Source organism: Eubalaena glacialis, chromosome 3, assembly GCF_028564815.1.
Source record: "Eubalaena glacialis isolate mEubGla1 chromosome 3, mEubGla1.1.hap2.+ XY, whole genome shotgun sequence".
In the NCBI taxonomy this organism is placed as follows: domain Eukaryota; kingdom Metazoa; phylum Chordata; class Mammalia; order Artiodactyla; family Balaenidae; genus Eubalaena; species Eubalaena glacialis.
This window is the reverse complement of record NC_083718.1, coordinates 113,193,927-113,213,436: the sequence shown is the minus strand read 5'-3', so window position 1 is coordinate 113,213,436 and position 19,510 is coordinate 113,193,927. Positions and strand designations below refer to the sequence as shown.

Below are 19,510 nucleotides of genomic sequence, written 5' to 3'. Positions count from 1 at the left end.
TTGATCTTTTGTTAGCACTTTTATGAGCTCATCAGTTTTTCATTAGAGTTCTGAAAATGCTTATTCATTCAGTTCAGCAGTACAGTCAGGTACCAGAAACCTGTACTTGTCAGAGTCTTTTCCATGAATTTCCTGAAGATGAAACCCTTTTATAGGAACATATTTACAAAAGCATCAGAGTACACCCAGAACTGTCTGTAAATGACAAAAGACTTAAAAATGACCACGGTTAAAGATTTGATGAAAGTTCATAATAATGCAGTTGACAAGAAAATTAGTTATTTCTGAGATATACATTTTAAAGTAATAACTAGGATTATGACTTATAACATTATACCAGAACATATAAGATTTTTAGAAATTTCATGTAATGTCTGAAACATTTATATTAACATATTTCCATACAAATAACCCAATGAAAGTTTAGTATTAGTTGTTTTGTTTGTTTGTTTGTTTATACTGCAGGTTCTTATTAGTCATCAATTTTATACACATCAGTGTATACATGTCAATCCCAATCGCCCAATTCAGCACACCACCATCCCCACCCCACCGCAGTTTTCCCCCCTTGGTGTCCATATGTCTGTTCTCTACATCTGTGTCTCAACTTCTGCCCTGCAAACCGGCTCATCTGTACCATTTTTCTAGGTTCCACATACATGCGTTAATATACGATATTTGTTTTTCTCTTTCTGACTTACTTCACTCTGTATGACAGTCTCTAGATTCATCCACGTCTCAACAAATGACTCAATTTCGTTCCTTTTTATGGCTGAGTAATATTCCATTGTATATATGTACCACTTCTTCTTTATCCATTCGTCTGTCGATGGGCATTTAGGTTGCTTCCATGACCTGGCTATTGTAAATAGTGCTGCAATGAACATTCGGGTGCATGTGTCTTTTTGAATTATGGTTTTCTCTGGGTATACGCCCAGTAGTGGGATTGCTGGGTCATATGGTAATTCTACTTTTAGTTTTTTAAGGAACCTCCATATTGTTCTCCATAGTGGCTGTATCAATTTACATTCCCACCAACAGTGCAAGAGGGTTCCCTTTTCTCCACACCCTCTCCAGCATTTGTTGTTTGTACATTTTCAGATGATGCCCATTCTAATTGGTGTGAGGTGATACCTCATTGTAGTTTTGATTCGCATTTCTCTAATAATTAGTGATGTTGAGCATCTTTTCATGTGCTTCGTGGCCATCTGTATGTCTTCTTTGGAGAAATGTCTATTTAGGTCTTCTGCCCATTTTTGGATTTCTTTAATATGGAGCTGAATGAGCTGTTTATATATTTTGGAGATTAAGCCTTTGTCCGTTGATTCGTTTGCAAATATTTTCTCTCATTCTGAGGGTTGTCTTTTCGTCTTGTTTATGGTTTCCTTTGCTGTGCAAAAGCTTTGAAGTTTCATTAGGTCCCATTTGTTTATTTTTGTTTTTATTTCCATTACTCTAGGAGGTGGATCAAAAAAGATCTTGCTGTGATTTATGTCAAAGAGTGTTCTTCCTATGTTTTCCTCTAAGAGTTTTATAGTGTCCAGTCTTACATTTAGGTCTCTAATCCATTTTGAGTTTATTTTTGTGTATGGTGTTAGGGAGTATTCTAATTTCATTCTTTTCCATGTAGCTGTCCAGTTTTCCCAGCACCACTTATTGAAGAGACTGTCTTTTCTCCATTGTATATCTTTGCCTCCTTTGTCATAGATTAGTTGACCATAGGTGCGTGGGTTTATCTCTGGGCTTTCTATCTTGTTCCATTGATCTATGTTTCTGTTTTTGTGCCAGTACCATATTGTCTTGATTACTGTAGCTTTGTAGTATAGTCTGAAGTCAGGGAGCCTGATTCCTCCAGCTCCGTTTTTTTCCCTCAAGACTGCTTTGGCTATTCGGGGTCTTTTGTGTCTCCATACAAATTTTAAGATGATTTTTTCTAGCTCCGTAAAAAATGCCATTGGTAATTTGATAGGGATTGCATTGAATCTGTAGATTGCTTTGGGTAGTATAGTCATTTTCACAATGTTGATTCTTCCAATCCAAGAACATGGTATATCTCTCCATCTGTTGGTATCATCTTTAATTTCTTTCATCAGTGTCTTATAGTTTTCTGCATACAGGTCTTTTGTCTCCCTAAGTAGGTTTATTCCTAGGTATTTTATTCTTTTTGTTGCAATGGTAAATGGGAGTGTTTCCATAATTTCTCTTTCAGATTTTTCATCATTAGTATATAGGAATGCAAGAGATTTCTGTGCATTAATTTTGTATCCTGCAACTTTACCATATTCATTAATTAGCTCTAGCAGTTTTCTGGTGGCAGTTTTAGGATTCTCTATGTATAGTGTCATGTCATCTGCAAACAGTGACAGTTTTACTTCTTCTTTTCCAATTTGTATTCCTTTTATTTCTTTTTCTTCTCTGATTGCTGTGGCTAGGACTTCCAGAACTATGTTGAATAATAGTGGTGAGAGTGGACATCCTTGTCTCGTTCCTGATCTTAGAGGAAATGCTTTCAGTTTTTCACTGTTGAGAATGATGTTTGCTGTGGGTTTGTCATATATGGCCTTTATTATGTTGAGGTAGGTTCCCTCTATGCCCACTTTCTGGAGAGTTTTTATCATAAATGGGTGTTGAATTTTGTCAAAAGCTTTTTCTGCATCTATTGAGATGATCATATGGTTTTTATTCTTCAATTTGTTAATATGGTGTATCACATTGATTGATTTGCGTATATTGAAGAATCCTTGCATCCCTGGGATAAATCCCACTCTTCGTGGTGTATGATCCTTTTAATGTGTTGTTGGATTCTGTTTGCTAGTATTTTGTTGAGGACTTTTGCATCTATATTCATCAGTGATATTGGTCTGTAATTTTTTTTGTAGTGTCTTTGTCTGGTTTTGGTATCAGGGTGATGGTGGCCTCATAGAATGAGTTTGGGAGTGTTCCTTCCTCTGCAATTTTTTGGAAGAGTTTGAGAAGGATAGGTGTTAGCTCTTCTCTAAATGTTTGATAGAATTCACCTGTGAAGCCATCTGGTCCTGGACTTTTGTTTGTTGGAAGATTTTTAATCACAGTTTCAATTTCATTACTTATGATTGGTCTGTTCATATTTTCTGCTTCTTCCTGGTTCAGTCTTGGAAGGTTATACCTTTCTAAGAATTTGTCCATTTCTTCCAGGTTGTCCATTTTATTGGCATAAAGTTGCTTATAGTAGTCTCTTAGGATGCTTTGTATTTCTGCGGTGTCTGTTGTAACTTCTCCTTTTTCATTTCTGATTTTATTGATTTGAGTCCTCTCCCTCGTTTTCTTGATGAGTCTGCCTAATGGCTTATCAATTTTGTTTATCTTCTCAAAGACCCAGCTTTTAGTTTTATTGATCTTTGCTATTGTTTTCTTTGTTTCTATTTCATTTATTTCTGCTCTGATCTTTATGATTTCTTTCCTTCTGCTAACTTTGGGTTTTGTTTGTTCTTCTTTCTCTAGTTTCTTTAGGTGTAAGGTTAGATTGTTTACTTGAGATTTTTCTTGTTTCTTGAGGTAGGCTTGTATAGCTATAAACCTCCCTCTTAGAACTGCTTTTGCTGCATCCCATAGGTTTTGGGGCGTCGTGTTTTCATTGTCATTTGTCTCTAGGTAGTTTTTGATTTCCTCTTTGATTTCTTCAGTGACCTCTTGGTTATTTAGTAACGTATTGTTTAGCCTCCATGTGTTTGTGTTTTTTACGTTTTTTCCCCTGTAATTCATTTCTAATCTCATAGCGTTGTGGTCAGAAAAGATGCTTGATATGATTTCAATTTTCTTAAATTTACTGAGGCTTGATTTGTGACCCAAGATGTGATCTATCCTGGAGAATGTTCCGTGCGCACTTGAGAAGAAAGTGTAATCTGCTGTTTTTGGATGGAATGTCCTATAAATATGAATTAAATCTATCTGGTCTATTGTGTCATTTAAAGCTTCTGTTTCCTTATTTATTTTCATTTTGGATGATCTGTCCATTGGTGTAAGTGAGGTGTTAAAGTCCCCCACTATTATTGTGTTACTGTCAATTTCCTCTTTTATAGCTGTTAGCAGTTGCCTTATGTATTGAGGTGCTCCTATGTTGGGTGCATCTATATTTATAATTGTTATATCTTCTTCTTGGATTGATCCCTTGATCATTATGTAGTGTCCTTCCTTGTCTCTTGTAACATTCTTTATTTTAAAGTCTATTTTATCTGATATGAGTATAGCTACTCCAGCTTTCTTTTGATTTCCATTTGTATGGAATATCTTTTTCCATCCCCTCACTTTCAGTCTGTATGTGTCCCTAGGTCTAAAGTGGGTCTCTTGTAGACAGCATATATATGGGTCTTGTTTTTGTATCCATTCAGCAAGCCTGTGTCTTTTGGCTGGAGCATTTAATCCATTCACGTTTAAGGTAATTATCGATATGTATGTTCCTATGACCATTTTCTTAATTGTTTTGGGTTTGTTTTTGTAGGTCCTTTTCTTCTCTTGTGTTTCCCACTTAGAGAAGTTCCTTTAACATTTGTTGTAGAGCTGGTTTGGTGGTGCTGAATTCTCTTAGCTTTTGCTTGTCTGTAAAGCTTTTGATTTCTCCATCAAATCTAAATGAGATCCTTGCCGGGTAGAGTAATCTTGGTTGTAGGTTCTTCCCTTTCATCACTTTAAGTATATCATACCACTCCCTTCTGGCTTGTAGAGTTTCTGCTGAGAAATCAGCTGTTAACCTTATGGGAGTTCCCTTGTATGTTATTTGTCATTTTTCCCTTGCTGCTTTCAATAATTTTTCTTTGTGTTTAATTTTTGCCACTTTGATTACTATGTGTCTCGGCGTGCTTCTCCTTGGGTTTATCCTGTATGGGACTCTCTGCGCTTCCTGCACTTGGGTGGCTATTTCCTTTCCCATGTTAGGGAAGTTTTCAACTATAATCTCTTCAAATATTTTCTCGGGTCCTTTCTCTCTCTCTTCTCCTTCTGGGACCCCTATAATGTGAATGTTCTTGTGTTTAATGTTGTCCCAGAGGTCTCTTAGGCTGTCTTCATTTCTTTTCATTCTTTTTTCTTTAGTCTGTTCCGCAGCAGTGAATTCCACCATTCTGTCTTCCAGGTCACTTATCCGTTCTTCTGCCTCAGTTATTCTACTATTGATTCCTTCTAGTGTAGTTTTCATTTCAGTTATTGTATTGTTCATCTCTGTTTGTTTGTTCTTTAATTCTTCTAGGTCTTTGTTAATCATTTCTTGCATCTTCTCAATCTTTGCCTCCATTCTTATTCCGAGGTCCTGGATCATCTTCACTATCATTATTCTGAATTCTTTTTCTGGAAGGTTGCCTATCTCCACTTCATTTAGTTGTTTTTCTGGGGTTTTTTCTTGTTCCTTCACCTGGTATATAGCCCTCTGCCTTTTCATCTTGTCTGTCTTTCTGTAAATGTGGTTTCTGTTCCACAGGCTGCAGGACTGTAGTTTTTCTTGCTTCTGCTGTCTGCCCTCTGGTGGTTGAGGCTATCTAAGAGGCTTGATGGGAGGCTCTGGAGGTGGGTAGAGCTGACTGTTGCTGTGGCGGTCAGAGCTCCGTAAAACTTTAACCCACTTGACTGTTGCTGGGTGGGGCTGGGTTCCCTCCCTGTTGGTTGTTTTGCCTGAGGCAACCCAACACTGGAGCCACTGGGCTCTTTGGTGGGGCTAATGGCAGACTCTGGGAGGGCTCACGCCAAGGAGTAGTTCCCAGAACCTCTGCTGCCAGTGTCCTTGTCCCCACGGTGAAACAGAGCCAGCCCCCGCCTCTGCAGGAGACCCCCCAACACCAGCAGGTATGTCTGGTTCAGTCTCCCCCAGGGTCACTGCTCCTTCCCCTGGGTCCCGATGCACACACTATTTTGTGTGCGCCCTCCAAGAGTGGGGTCTCTGTTTCCCCCAGTCCTGTCGAAGTCCTGCAATCAATTCCCACTAGGCTTCAAAGTCTGATTCTCTATGAATTCCTCCTCCCATTGCCGGACCCCCAGGTTGGGAAGCCTGACGTGGGGCTCAGAACGTTCACTCCAGTGGGTGGACTTCTGTGGTATAAGTGCTCGCCAGTCTGTGAGTCACCCACCCAGCAGTTATGGGATTTGATTTTACTCTGATTGCGCCCCTCCTACCGTCTCACTGTGGCTTCTCCTCTGTCCTTGGACGTGGGGTATCCTCCTTGGTGAAGTCCAGTGTCTTCCTGTCGATGATTGTCCAGCAGCCAGTTGTGATTCTGGTGCTCTCACAAGAGGGAGTGAGAGCACGTCCTTCTACTCCACCATCTTGGTTAATCCTCCCTGTTTTGTTTTCTTTTGTTCTAATACTTTTGTTCTTGAAGCTGCATGCTTTCCTTCCGAGAGGTAGAGAAATTTGTTCTAAATCTGCAATAGCCTCCCAGCAAAGTTTAGAATCTCTGCTGTGTGTTTTTATCATGAATTTTGTCAAGTGCCTTTTCTGCATCAATTGCGATGATCCTTTTTTTCTCTTTCATTCTGTTTATTTGGTGTATTACACTGCTCAATTTTCATATGTTGAACCAGCAAAAGTTAATAAGGATTAATGTGGGACTTCCCTGGTGGTCCAGTGGCCAGTGGTTGGGACTCTGAGCTTCCACTGAAGGGGGCATGGATTTGATCCCTGTTCGGGGAACTAGGATCCTACATGCCTCATGGCGCAGCCAAAAAAAAAAAAAAAAAGAAGGACTGGTGCTAGCTCTTCTTTAAATGTTTGGTAGAATTTACCAGTGAAACCCACATGTCCAGGGCTTTTCTTGTTGGGAGGCCTGATTACCAATTCAGTCTCCTTACTAGTTATAGGTCTAGGCAGATTTTCTATTTCTTAGTAGGTTTTGTGTTTCTAGGAATTTGCCCATTTCATCTAGATTATCCAATTTGTTGGTGTACAATTGTTCACTGTACTCTCATATAATCCTTTTTATTTATGTAGAACTGATAGTAATGTCCCCGCTTCATTTCTGATTTTAGTTATTTGAGTCTTCTCTGTTTCTCAGTCCATCTAGCTAAAGGTTTGTCAAATTTTGTTGACCTTTTCAAAGAACCAACTTTTGGTTTCATTGATTTTCTTTATTATTATTTCTTTATTATTGTTTTTCTATTCTCTATTTCCTTTATCTCTGCTGTAATCCGTATATTTCCTTCCTTCTGCTAGGTTTGGGTTTAGTTTGCTCTTCATTTTATAATTCCTTATGTTATAAAGTTTGATTGTTTATTTGAGATCTTTCTTATTTCTAATGTGTTTATAGCTGTAAATATAATTTTTTAAAAGTCAAGTTACACAGAAAGATGAAAGGAAAAGTTCTACACCCATTTCTCTAATTCCCAGAATTAGTCACTATTAACTATCTAGCTATTAATCAAACTAACATTATATGGTGCTTTACTCTGTGCTACAGTCTACTAATTTATCTTACTCCCTATAACAACCCTATGCAGTAGATACTATTATTATCCTGATTTAACTGATAGAGAAACTGAAGCAGAAAGAAGTGAAACAGCATGATGAAGGGAATACAATAGTGGCAAAGCCAACATATGAACCCAGGCAGTCTACTCTTGCTTATACATAAAAAACAAATATGACCATATTAATTGGTAATAATATTAATCACTCCTCTGCATCAAACCCTCTAATTCAATCAGAATAGAGTCCAAAGCCGTTTTCATTGTCTGCTAGGCTTCTTATGAGCTGGCCTGCTTCTCCAACCTGATATTTACCACTTACTCCCTGGGTCTCTATATCCCATCTACATGTGTCTTCTCTATGTTCCTTGAACCTATCAGCATTATTCCTGTTTCATGACCTCCTTCACTTGCTGTTGGTTTTGCCTGGAATGCACTCTCACCAATCTTCATACGGCTGGTTCCTTCACATCATTCAAGTCTCAGCCCAGATGTCACCTTAGGGAGGCCTTCCCCAACCCCCTACCTAGAATAGATCAGTCTCTAACCCATGACCCCATTTTATTTTCTTCACAGCCCTTACCAATGTCTGAAATGATCTTATTTCTTTTTAAATTTTTACTTATTTATTTATTTATCTATTGGCTGCGTTGGGTCTTTGTTGCTACGCGCAGGCTTTCTCTAGTTGCAGCGAGCGGGGGCTACTCTTCGTTGCGGTGCATGGGCTTCTCATTGCAGTGGCTTCTCTTGTTGCAGAGCATGGGCTCTAGGTGCGCGGGCTTCAGTAGTTCTGGCACGCGGGCTTCAGTAGTTGTGGCTCGTGGGCTCTAGTGCGCAGGTTCAGTAGCTGTGGTGCACGGGCTTAGTTGCTCTACAGCATGTGGGATCTACCCGGACCAGGGATCAAACCCGTGTCCCCTGCATTGGCAGGCAGATTCCTAACCACTGCACCACCAGGGAAGTCCTTGAAATGATCTTATTTCTTTATTGACTCTTTTATCATCTGTCCTCTTTCACATGAAACATAAGGCATATGAGGCCAGAGGCTTTGTCTGTCTTATTCCCCATGGTCTCTCCCAATGCCTTAAGCAGTACCTAGCACATAGTAGATACTCAAATATTGGACTTTATTTCAGAAATCCTCTTAAACACGGCTAGTAGTGTAGACTTAAAATCTATTTTAAATTTCTATAAGATGAATGAGTATTTATATTGGAAATTTAGAAATAATTCAAAGAAAAAAGATGAACATAAAAATCATGCAATATTCCACTGCCCAAGGATAACCAGTGTTGATTTTTTTTCTTTATAAATTTATTTTATTTATTTATGTATTTTTGGCTGCATTGGGTCTTTGTTGCTGCGTGCAGGTTTTCTCTAGTTGCAGCAAGTGGCGGCAACTCTTCGTTGCGGTGCAAACCTTCTCTGTAAGTTTCTTAAACTCGTGACCTCTCTTGCCTCAGTTTCTTTAACAATAAAATGGAAATAATGATAATACCTCTTTCATAGGGAGGTTGTGAGGATCAAAGAGAAATACATGAAAAGTTCTTAGAACAATGTTGACATATAGAAAACAATATAACAAACACCTGTGTACCTACTATCTTCATAACAGACCTTAACCTTTTGCCATATTTGCTTCATTTTTTAAAAAAATTTATTTTATTTATTTATTTTTGGCTGTGTTGGGTCTTCATTGCTGCACGCGGGCTTTCTCTAGTTGCAGCAAGCAGGGGCTACTCTTCATTGTGGTGCGTGGGTCTCACATTGCGGTGGCTTCTCTTGTGGCAGAGCATGGGCTCTAGGCACGCAGGCTTCAGTAGTTGTGGCACGTGGGCTCAGTAGTTGTGGCGCATGGGCTTAGTTGCTCCGCGGCATGTGGGATCTTCCCGGACCAGGGCTCGAACCCGTGTCCCCTGCACTGGCAGGCGGATTCTTAACCACTGCACCACTAGGGAAGTCCCTAGGAAGTGTTTTTAAAAAGATTTAAAAAGAAAGTGTTAGAAGGTTGATTGCACTTGCTTTTAACTTAGGATATTGTGCTACTTAAGGAATTGCTTAGAGATCTGTTCTAGAATCTCTTAATAACTAGTGATGGAAGCTATCAAGTTATATCTTTCCAATGGATTTTAACTTTTTTTAAAAATAAATTTTATTTATTTATTTATTTTGGCTGCATTGGGTCTTCATTGCTGCGCACGGGCTTTCTTTAGTTATGGCAAGTGGGGGCTACTCTTCGTTGCGGTGCATGGGCTTTTCATTGTGGTGGCTTCTCTTGTTGCAGAGCACGGGCTCTAGGTGTGCAGGCTTCAGTAGTTGCAGCACGCGGGCTCAGTAGTTGCGGCTCACGGGCTCTAGAGCGCAGGCTCAGTAGTTGTGGCGCACAGGCTTAGTTGCTCCGCGGCATGTGGGATCTTCCTGGACCAGAAACCGAACCTGTGTCCCCTGCATTGGCAGGCGGATTCTTAACCACTGCGCCACCAGGGAAGTCCCGGTGTTGATGTTTTGTTGTATTTTCTTCTAGCACAATGGTGTCCTATTGTTTTAATTTATATTTCTTTGATGATAGGTGAGGTAGAACATTTTTTTCATTATGCTTATCAGCTATTTAGAGTTCTTCTTTTGTGATTTAGCTCATCCTGTCCTCTGCCCATGCCTCTAGTTTAATTCTTCATTCAGGTATGAGCTCAAATTTTATCTTAGAAAGGTCCTCCCTGATCATCTCTTCTAAAGCATATTTCTACCCTCACCGTCCCCTGCATTTTTCATCAACCCACCCTGTTTACAACCTATATAAAACACACCACGTTCTGTAATTACCTTGCTTATTTATTTATCTATCAACTGTTTATGTTCCCCATCCCTCTGGAATAATGTGAGACTCACAGGGAAGTAATCTTATCTATCTTAATCACCACTATTTTCCTAATAACTAAAACAGTGTCTGGAACATGCTGGGAATAGGGGATTTATAAACATCTGTTGGATGAGTGAATCAACACATACACAATTGAAGTATTTAAAATGTCCTAAAGTTCTAGTTCAAGAATGCTCTTAACAATGCTTTAATTTAGTTTAAGGTAAAATCAGAGAGCACCATAAATCTGGACTGTTTATTCATAATGTCCATACCTGATTGTTGGGCTTGGTCGATAAGCATTTTCCAAAGTAAAGAGTTTCTGTAACACAAAGGCTATTACATGCGGGCCCATCAATAACTCCAGTCTTGTACTTGTCACACTAAAAACCAGGAAATAAAAAAGTAGTTAATAGAAAAATGTTCATAAGAAGAAACATATTAAAATATTTGCAAACTAAGCAATTGACAAAGGATTAATCTCCAAAATATATAAACAGCTCATGCAGCTCTATGTCAAAAAAAACAACAACCCAATCAAAAAATGGGCAGAAGATCTAAATAGACATTTCTCCAAAGAAGACATAGAGATGGCCAAAAAGCACATGAAAAGATGCTCAACATCACTAATTATCAGAGAAATGCAAACCAAAACTACAAAGAGGTATCACCTCACACCAGTCAGAATGGCCATCATGAAAAAGTCACAAACAACAAATACTGGAGAGGGTGTAGAGAAAAGGGAACCCTCCTACACTGTTGGTGGGAATGTAAACTGGCACAACCACTCTGGAGAACAGTATGGAGGTTCTTTAAAAACTGAAAATAGAATTACCATATGATCCAGCAATCCCACTCCTGGGCACATATCTGGAGAAAACCATAATCTGAAAAGATACACGCACCCCAGTGTTCACTGCAGCACTATTTACAATATCCAAGACATGGAAGCAACCTAAATGTCCATCGACAGAGGAATGAATAAAGAAGATGTGGCATATATATAATGGAATATTACTCAGCCATAGAAAATAATGAAATAATGCCATTTGCAGCAACATGGATGGAGCTAGAGATTATCATACTAAGTGAAGTAAGTCAGAAAGAGAAACACAAATATCGTATGATATCACTTACATGTGGAATCCAAAAAAAAGATACAAATGAACTTATTTATAAAACAGAAACAGTCTTACAGATATCAAAAACAAACTTATGGTTACCAAAGGGGACAGAGAGGGGAGGGATAAATCAGGAGCTTGGGATGAACACACACACACTACTATATATAAGATAGATAACCAACAAGGACATACTGTATATAGCACAGGGAACTCTACTCAATATTCTGTGATAACCTTTAAGAGAAAAGAATCTAAAAAAGAATGAATATATGTATATGTATAACTGAATCACTTTGCTGTACACCTGAAACTAACACATTGTAAATCAACTATACACCAAGAAAATTAAAATTTAAAAAAGAAGAAACATATTAAAGACACCATAAAGAGATATCTATATTCTTTAAGAGAAAGTCCTATGATGAAAAGAATTCAGGCTTTGGATCTGGACAGACTTGGATTTGAATACAAGCTCTGCTCCTTACTAGCTATATAATGATGAGAGATCTTGTTGTGACTAGGATGTGCATAGAATTTTGAAACCATTTTTCCCACTTAGCGTGGCCTGAGGTGGTATGGTACCTACTCTCTGTGAGAAGGTGGGCACTCAATTTTAAAATAAAAAATAAAGTTTAAAATACCGAAATATTTTAAAATAACAAAATTAAGTCACCTCTGTCATCTTGTCATCTTTGATATTGCCCCAAAACAAGAAAAAGAGAAAAAGATGGGAATTCCCTGGCGGTCCAGCGGTTAGGACTCTTAGCTCTCACTGCCGAGGGCCTGGGTTCAGTCCCTGATCAAGGAACTACGATCCTACAAGCCGTGTGGCACAGCCGAAAAAAAAAAAGAAACCAAACGCTTTGACAAAATAAGGTACCAGTGTAACCCTAAGGCACAATAAATGAGGATGGCCTGCAAAATACAGTGAAAATTACACCAGAGTACAGAAGGATGCTGAGATTAAATACCTGCTGTGACCTCACTTCTCAGACAAAGTTGGCGGAGCACTGAATAGGTGGTACACCACAGGAACAGAACCATCACTCTGGTTTGCAATGAAAGTTTAAGGGGCACAAGCTGTGGGAACTTCCAAGGACTCTATTTGGCATCGTAAAGTAGCGGGGCAAGGCAGTGCTGATTGATAAAATCCTTAAAAATGTAATCTATGTTGGAGGCAGTCTGTAAATAAAATAAGGGTTGGGAGAGACTATATTATGAGCATCTCTGTAGTTGCTGGGGAGATAGGCTAAACCAATCTGTGTGAGTGTCTCCATCTCATCTTTTTTTCTCTTTCACACCCCCCCCCCATACACACAAACTCTGGGCCACAGAAGTTTCACCACTTGCTCATTTCACTGTCCCAGTTGCTTCTTGCAAATAGTGGTTGAAGAACTCCTTTCCTTCAGTAATGAGTAATACTCAAAAGAAAACAAGCAGGAGATCTATACAGCAAATGTACAAGGAAAAGGAGGAAAGGAATAGGAAAAGGACATGTCAAATAAAGAAATTTTCCAGAAAAATACTGCCATGAAGCACACCAAACAAACAGTTATGAATTCAAAGGACTTAATGAAACAGTTTAAAATAAGGCCTCAAAGCAGAAGACATAATGAGAGACAAAAGAAGTAAATGTAAAATAAGCAAGCAGAACTCGAAAAAGAAAAAAATCGAAGAAATTGAAGTCACATTATGAATGGGGAAAAAAGGGGGGGGCAGACAAAAATAACAACATAGTAAGACTTATGAGGCCTAGGTTGAGAAAAGTGAGCAAAATGAAATGGAAATTTAAAAAGAACTAAAAAGAATTTGAGATAAAATTATAGAAGACAAAGGCTATCCAGCATGTCCATAGGAGGGAGAATAGAACACGTAGAAAAGAAAAAATAATCAAAGTAGAATTCAAGAGAACTTCATGTAAGTGAAAGAAGTCTTTAATCTACAGATTGAAAGGACACACACTGTCCCAAGGAAACTGACACAGAATGACCCCTGTGACATATCCCACTGAATTTTACTGGACTTCAAAAATAAATAATTCTTTGAGCATCCAGGCAAAAAGATCAAGACACTTTTAAGGGGAAATAAATCAGATTGGCCTCAGATTTCTCCATAGCCACATTCAAAGGTAGATAGCAGCGGTGCAATGCCAGCAAAGTTTGAGAAAGGAAGTGTGAGCTGCCTGTGTCCTAATTTTCTCATTTGTAAAAGGGGATGTACCTACTACTTGATTTATAGCATTATTATGAGCTATAATGGTTTAGTGAGGATAGATCACCTGTGATTTTAATAAGTGCTCAAAATAGCTCTTCTTATTCTCCATAGCCAAACTTTCTTTCAAGTAAAAGGTGTTAAATGTTTTTGAACATGTAAGGATCAGAAGATAGAATTCCCATTAGCAACTCTTGAAGAACTATAGAGAATGAATTTTAGGCAACCAAGAGATGAACAGAGAAATTGAACATGTAAGCCAGTTGAAATGTAGGACTGGGATGAAAACAACTGTGGAAATCTATTTCATAATAATTGTTAATATAGTATATGGTAGCTACTAGATACTTACCATGTGTCAGGCACTGTTCCAGTGCTGTACTTTTATTATGACAACAGCCCTGTGAGGTAGAACCTATTGTTATAGCCATTGTAAAAATAAGGAAACAGAAACAGCTATTAAGTAACTTGCTCAAGCTACAAAATGATAAAGCCAAGATTCCAACCTAGGCAGTCTTGTTCCAGAGCTCCTTCTCTTAATCACTACTGTATATTGTTCAGAATGTTAACATTATAAATTATACCAGTAAAAGTAATAAAATTAACAAGAACCAAGAAGGAGAGATGGAAGATGAGAGATGGCAAAAGGATGTTGATTTCCTTATCTTCATTATTTTTTAAATGTTTATTTTATTTATTTATCCCCCTCCCCCCTTTTTTTTGGCTGAGTCGGGTCTTAGTTGAGGCACATGGAATCTCTGTTGAGGCATGCAGGATCTTTTCGTCACGGCGTGTGGTCTGTTCTGGTTTCTCTCTAGTTGCGGTGTCGGGCTTCTCTCTAGTTGTGGCATGCGGGTTCCAGAGCACGTGGGCTCGGTAGTCTGTGGCACGCTGTCTCTCTCGTTGAGGCATACGAGCTCAGTAGTTGTGGCATGCGGGTTTAGTTGCCCGCAGCATGTGGGATCTTAGTTCCTCGACCAGGGATCGAACCCGCATCCCCTGCACTGGAAGGTGGATTATTTACCACTGGACCACCAGGGAAGTCCCTGATTTCCTTATCTTTAATATCCAAGGTCAAAAGATAATATTGGGCTTCCCTGGTGGCGCAGTGGTTAAGAATCCGCCTGCCAAGGCACGGGACACGGGTTTGAGTCCTGGTCTGGGAAGATCCCACATGCTGTGGAGCAACTAAGCTCGTGCACCACAACTACTGAGCCTGTGCTCTAGATCCCACGAGCCACAGCTACCGAAGTCCAGGAGCCAAAACTAGCGAAGCCTGCACACCTAGAGCCCGTGCTCCGCAACAAGAGAAGCCACCACAATTAGAAGCCCGCGCACTGCAACGAAGAGTAGCCCCTGCTCGCCGCAACTAGAGAAAGCCCGCGTGCAGCAATGAAGACCCAACGCAGCCAAAAATAAATAAATAAATTTATAAAAAAGATAATATTTATATCTTATAAATCAAATAACAGAGACAGAAGTATAATCAAAAGTATAGAGATGACTAGTTGAAGAACTAATAATAATAATATATTAATTAAAATTAGGTGGAGTAAAGGAGATGGGATAGATGGAAGTATAATAATTTTGTCATTGCTTGTAGTGGGGAATAAATAGATATGGTCTAAAGCAATAGAGGATAAAGTATACTTTTAAAAGTAATAGTACAAGGCTAACCACTAGAAGAGCTAAAATCTGAATACAAACCTTCCTAAATTATCAAAAGGAACACGTGTAAAACATAGAAATATATACCCTCTAGAGAAAGATACAAACCAAATGAATCCTTAAAAACAAAGTAGGTCATAAAATGTGATACAGAACTAAGACATATCTATAAATGTCAATGGGATAAGCTTACCTATTATAAGAAAAATATCTTCAGAAAACAATGTCAAAAAAGTTGAAAATAAAAGATGGTACAGGTATACCAGCCAAATGCAAAGAGAAAAAGTTAAGCCACAATCTTATACCAGATGAGGTTGAATTTTGGGAGGTGGGGGAGAGCATCAACAAGGCAAAAAAGAAAAGCTCTTTATAATGTTAAAACATATAATCCACAATGAAGATATTATAATACTACAGTCATGAATTTCTATAAAGTAAATAAAGTAACATCAAAATTGATTCAGTGAAATCTATAAGAAATAGAAAAAGAAATAAACAGAAAGGCATTAGAAGTAGGAGACCCTAATTTGCTTTCCTTAGTCTATGACAGATAAAAAGTTTACAAAAAAAGATACAGAAGAACTCAATAATCTAATAAGGTAGATCTAATTGCCCTGAGAACAAACAGACCTTTTCAAAAGCCCATGGAGCATTTACAAAATTACACCCAAACCTCCATACATTCCACTAAGTAGACATGGCAGAAGCAGTATGCTCCAATCACAATACGATAAAATTTGAAATTAACAAAAAAACTACCTGGAAAATTTTAAATGTTCTTTTAATTCTTGAGTCAAAGAGACAGGCTAAATTGAAATGTTAAGCAACTGGGAAATAAAAAATAATAATAAAAAGAATTTAGGGACTTCCCTGGTGGCACAGTGGTTAAGAATCCTCCTGCCAAAGCAGGGGACATGGGTTCGATCCCTGGTCCAGGAAGATCCCACAGGCTGCAGAGCAACTAAGCCCGTGCGCCACAACTACTGAGCCCACGTGCCACAACTAGTGAAGCCCATGCGCCTAGAGCCCGTACTCTGCAACAAGAGAAGCCACTGCAATGAGAAGCCCGCACACTGCAACAAAGAGTAGGTCCCACTCGCCACAAGTAGAGAAAGCCCGCTCTTAGCAACAAAGACCCAATGCAGCCAAAAATAAATAAATACATTTATTAAAAAAAATTTTTTTTAAATATCAGAAACTAAAGCTAAAACTAGTGATAAAATTAAAAAACTAGAGAAGCATGCAAAGTCTTAATTACATTAATAAACAACACAGAACAAGAGAAACGAATTAAAAAATCAAGAAATTAGAAAAAAAATCTAAAGAAAGCAGAAAGAAGGAATTAACCAATACAAAGTGAAAAGAAAAGGCTACGGCTATGTTTCTGTAACTGAGAGAACTTCTCTAATCTTCATCTCCTATTCTCTGCTTTAGATCTTCTTGTTCTTTTCTGGTTTCTGCAATTACCTTTTGTTTGCTCTTTCCCAGAATTTTCCTTGTCTGTCTGGTTCTCTTAGTCTGATGACATTATGCTGCTCATAGATCAATCTTGCCCACTTCTGGCTTGGACAATGCAACCTATTAGAGGGACAATGCAACCTATTAGAGGGTTGCAATGACTGGGCTTCCAATGATTGGGCTTCCTCTTGTGTGGGATAGGGGCTGAGGATAATTTCTTGAGCCCTTCACTTTGGGGGCATAAATTTTTCATGATGCCAAGCAAATAGCCAAAGCACAGTGGGCTCTGGTAATTATTCAATACTTGGAAAGGCCAGCACAGGCTCCTCAGACCTGCCCACAGGGTCCCCCTTCCAACACTTGCCACAGTTTGCTCTGAGGATAAGGATAGCCCAGATAGAGATCGAGAGTCCTGCCCACGTGTAGAGTTAAATACCAATACCTAGGATCTGTTGCCCTTCAGCTATCACTAGCAGAAGTTCCTGGGTGAGCCCTTGACCATGGCTCCTTTCTCCTTTAGACTGGGTTGCAACCAAGAATATTAGGTTTCATCTTCATAGGAGGAGCAGAGCAATCTAGTTCCTGGACTCAAGTTTGTGAGGGACTACACGGGGAGACGCTCAACACTTTCTTGCCCAGGTCAACCTCTGGGGATTTTTAGGAAATGCAGAACCATCTGTTTCGTATCAGATGGCCAGCAATTTCATTGGCATGTTTCTTCACTGAGGCAAAGGTGGTGGGACTTCTTGGGCCTCACTCAAAAGTGAAACCTCCTGCAGGTATAGTTTAGGGTTTCTAAGGATTTTAGATAACATAGACCAATTTGCTGACAACAAATAAATAAGAAATCAACAAAAAAAATTATGTAAAAATAGACACAGACATGTTTGGAAACAAAAAAGCACATCTCTAAATAATTTCCGGGTTAAAGGAGAAGTCACAAGGGAAATGCAGAATATTTAGAACTGAACAACAACAAAGGTATACATATGAAAACTTGTGGGATGTGGCTAAAGCAGTTCTTAGAGGAAGATTTACAGCTTTAAATGCAATGATGAAAAAATAAGAGACTGAAATAAATAGTAAACATTCAACAAAAGATGTTTTAAAAAATCACAATAATAACAATAAGAGAATAAATCAACCCCCAGAAGAAGAAGGAGGAGGAGGAGGGGGAGAGGGGAGGAGGAGGAGGAGGAGAGGAAACAGCAGAAATTAATGGGAGGGACTTCCCTGGTGGCACAGTGGTTAAGAATCCGCCTGCCAATGCAGGGGACACGGGTTCAATCCCTGGTTCGGGAAGATCCCACATGCCACAGCTAAGCCCGTGCACCACAACTACTGAAGCCTGCGTGCCTAGAGCCCGTGCTTTGCAACAAGAGAAGCCACCACAATGAGAAGCCCGTGCACCACAACGAAGAGTAGCCCCCGCTCACCGCAACTAGAGAAAGCCCACAGGCAGCAACAAAAACCAACGTAGCCAAAAATAATTAAATAAATAAATTTATTTAAAAAAAAAAAGAAATTAATGGGAAAAAAAAGATCAGCAATGCCAAAAGCTAGTTCTTTGAAAACTTTAACAAAAGAGATGAACCTTTAGCAAGACTGATCATTGAGAAACAGAGGATGCACAAATAAAGATTATCAGGATAGAAAGGGTAGTGACAGTGAATAATGTAAACAACTCTGGCAATGCATTTAAAATGAGCAATATGTCTAAAACAATAATAAAAAGTGATACCAGAATAGAAAATCTAAGACTAATAAACATTAAAAAATTAATCAGTAACAAAAAATCTTTCCCTCTAAAAATACCAGGTCAAGGTATAGTCTAGGAGGACTTCAAGGTGCCATCCAGGATGCAGTGCTGTTTGTAAGAGTGGAAAATGATTAATAACATAAATGTCCATCACCAGGAGAATGGCTGAGTAAATTGTGGTATATTCATACAATGCAATACTATACAGTAATTAAAATGAAAGAACTCAGCCTATGCATATCAACACAGAAAAATGTTGAAAACATAATATCAAGTGGAAAAAGTTGCAGATTGGTATGTGCAGTTTAGTGTCATTTATTAAAGTTTAGACACATGCAAAGCAATACTATATATTGTTTATGTACCCATAAACAATTAGTGAAAGTATGAAAACATGATGGCAAGAACTCACACCAAATTCAAGATGGTGTCTACCGCTGGGGAGGAGGAAGGAGAATACCAGGGAGGGTAAAGAGAGCTTAATTGCACTGCCGTGTTTTTTTCTTTTTAAAAATGAAGCAGGGGCTTCCCTGGTGGCACACTGGTTAAGAATCCGCCTGCCAATGCAGGGGGCACGGGTTCGAGCCCTGGTCCGGGAAGATCCCACATGCCGCAGAGCAACTAAGCCCGTGCGCCACAACTACTGAGCCTGCGCTCTAGAGCCTGTGAGCCACAACTACTGAGCACGCGTGCCACAACTACTGAAGCCTGTGTGCCTAGAGCCCGTGCTCTGCCACAAGAGAAGCCACCGCAATGAGAAGCCCGCGCGCCGTAATGAAGAGTAGCCCCTGCTCGCGGCAACTAGAGAAAGCCCGTGCGCAGCAACGAAGACCCAACTCAGCCAAAAATAAATAAGTAAAATAAATTTTTTAAAAAATGAAGCAAATATGGCAAAAGGTTAAGGTCTGTTATGAAGACAGTAGGTACACAGGTGTTTGTTATATTGTTTTCTATATGTCAACATTGTTCTAAGAACTTTTCATGTATTTCTCTTTGATCCTCACAACC

At 39.0% G+C, this 19,510-nt stretch overlaps 1 protein-coding gene across 1 annotated transcript in view; it reads right to left on the bottom strand.

Annotated features, from left to right (window-relative positions):
- The window catches only part of DIPK1A (divergent protein kinase domain 1A), a 137,004-nt gene that overhangs the window by 6,401 nt on the left and 111,093 nt on the right, over window positions 1-19,510 (bottom strand). Inside the window, exon 3 of the mRNA XM_061183882.1 lies at window positions 10,558-10,665. Within this exon, the coding sequence (XP_061039865.1) occupies window positions 10,558-10,665 (108 nt within the window). The remainder of the gene's footprint in view (window positions 1-10,557; window positions 10,666-19,510) is intronic.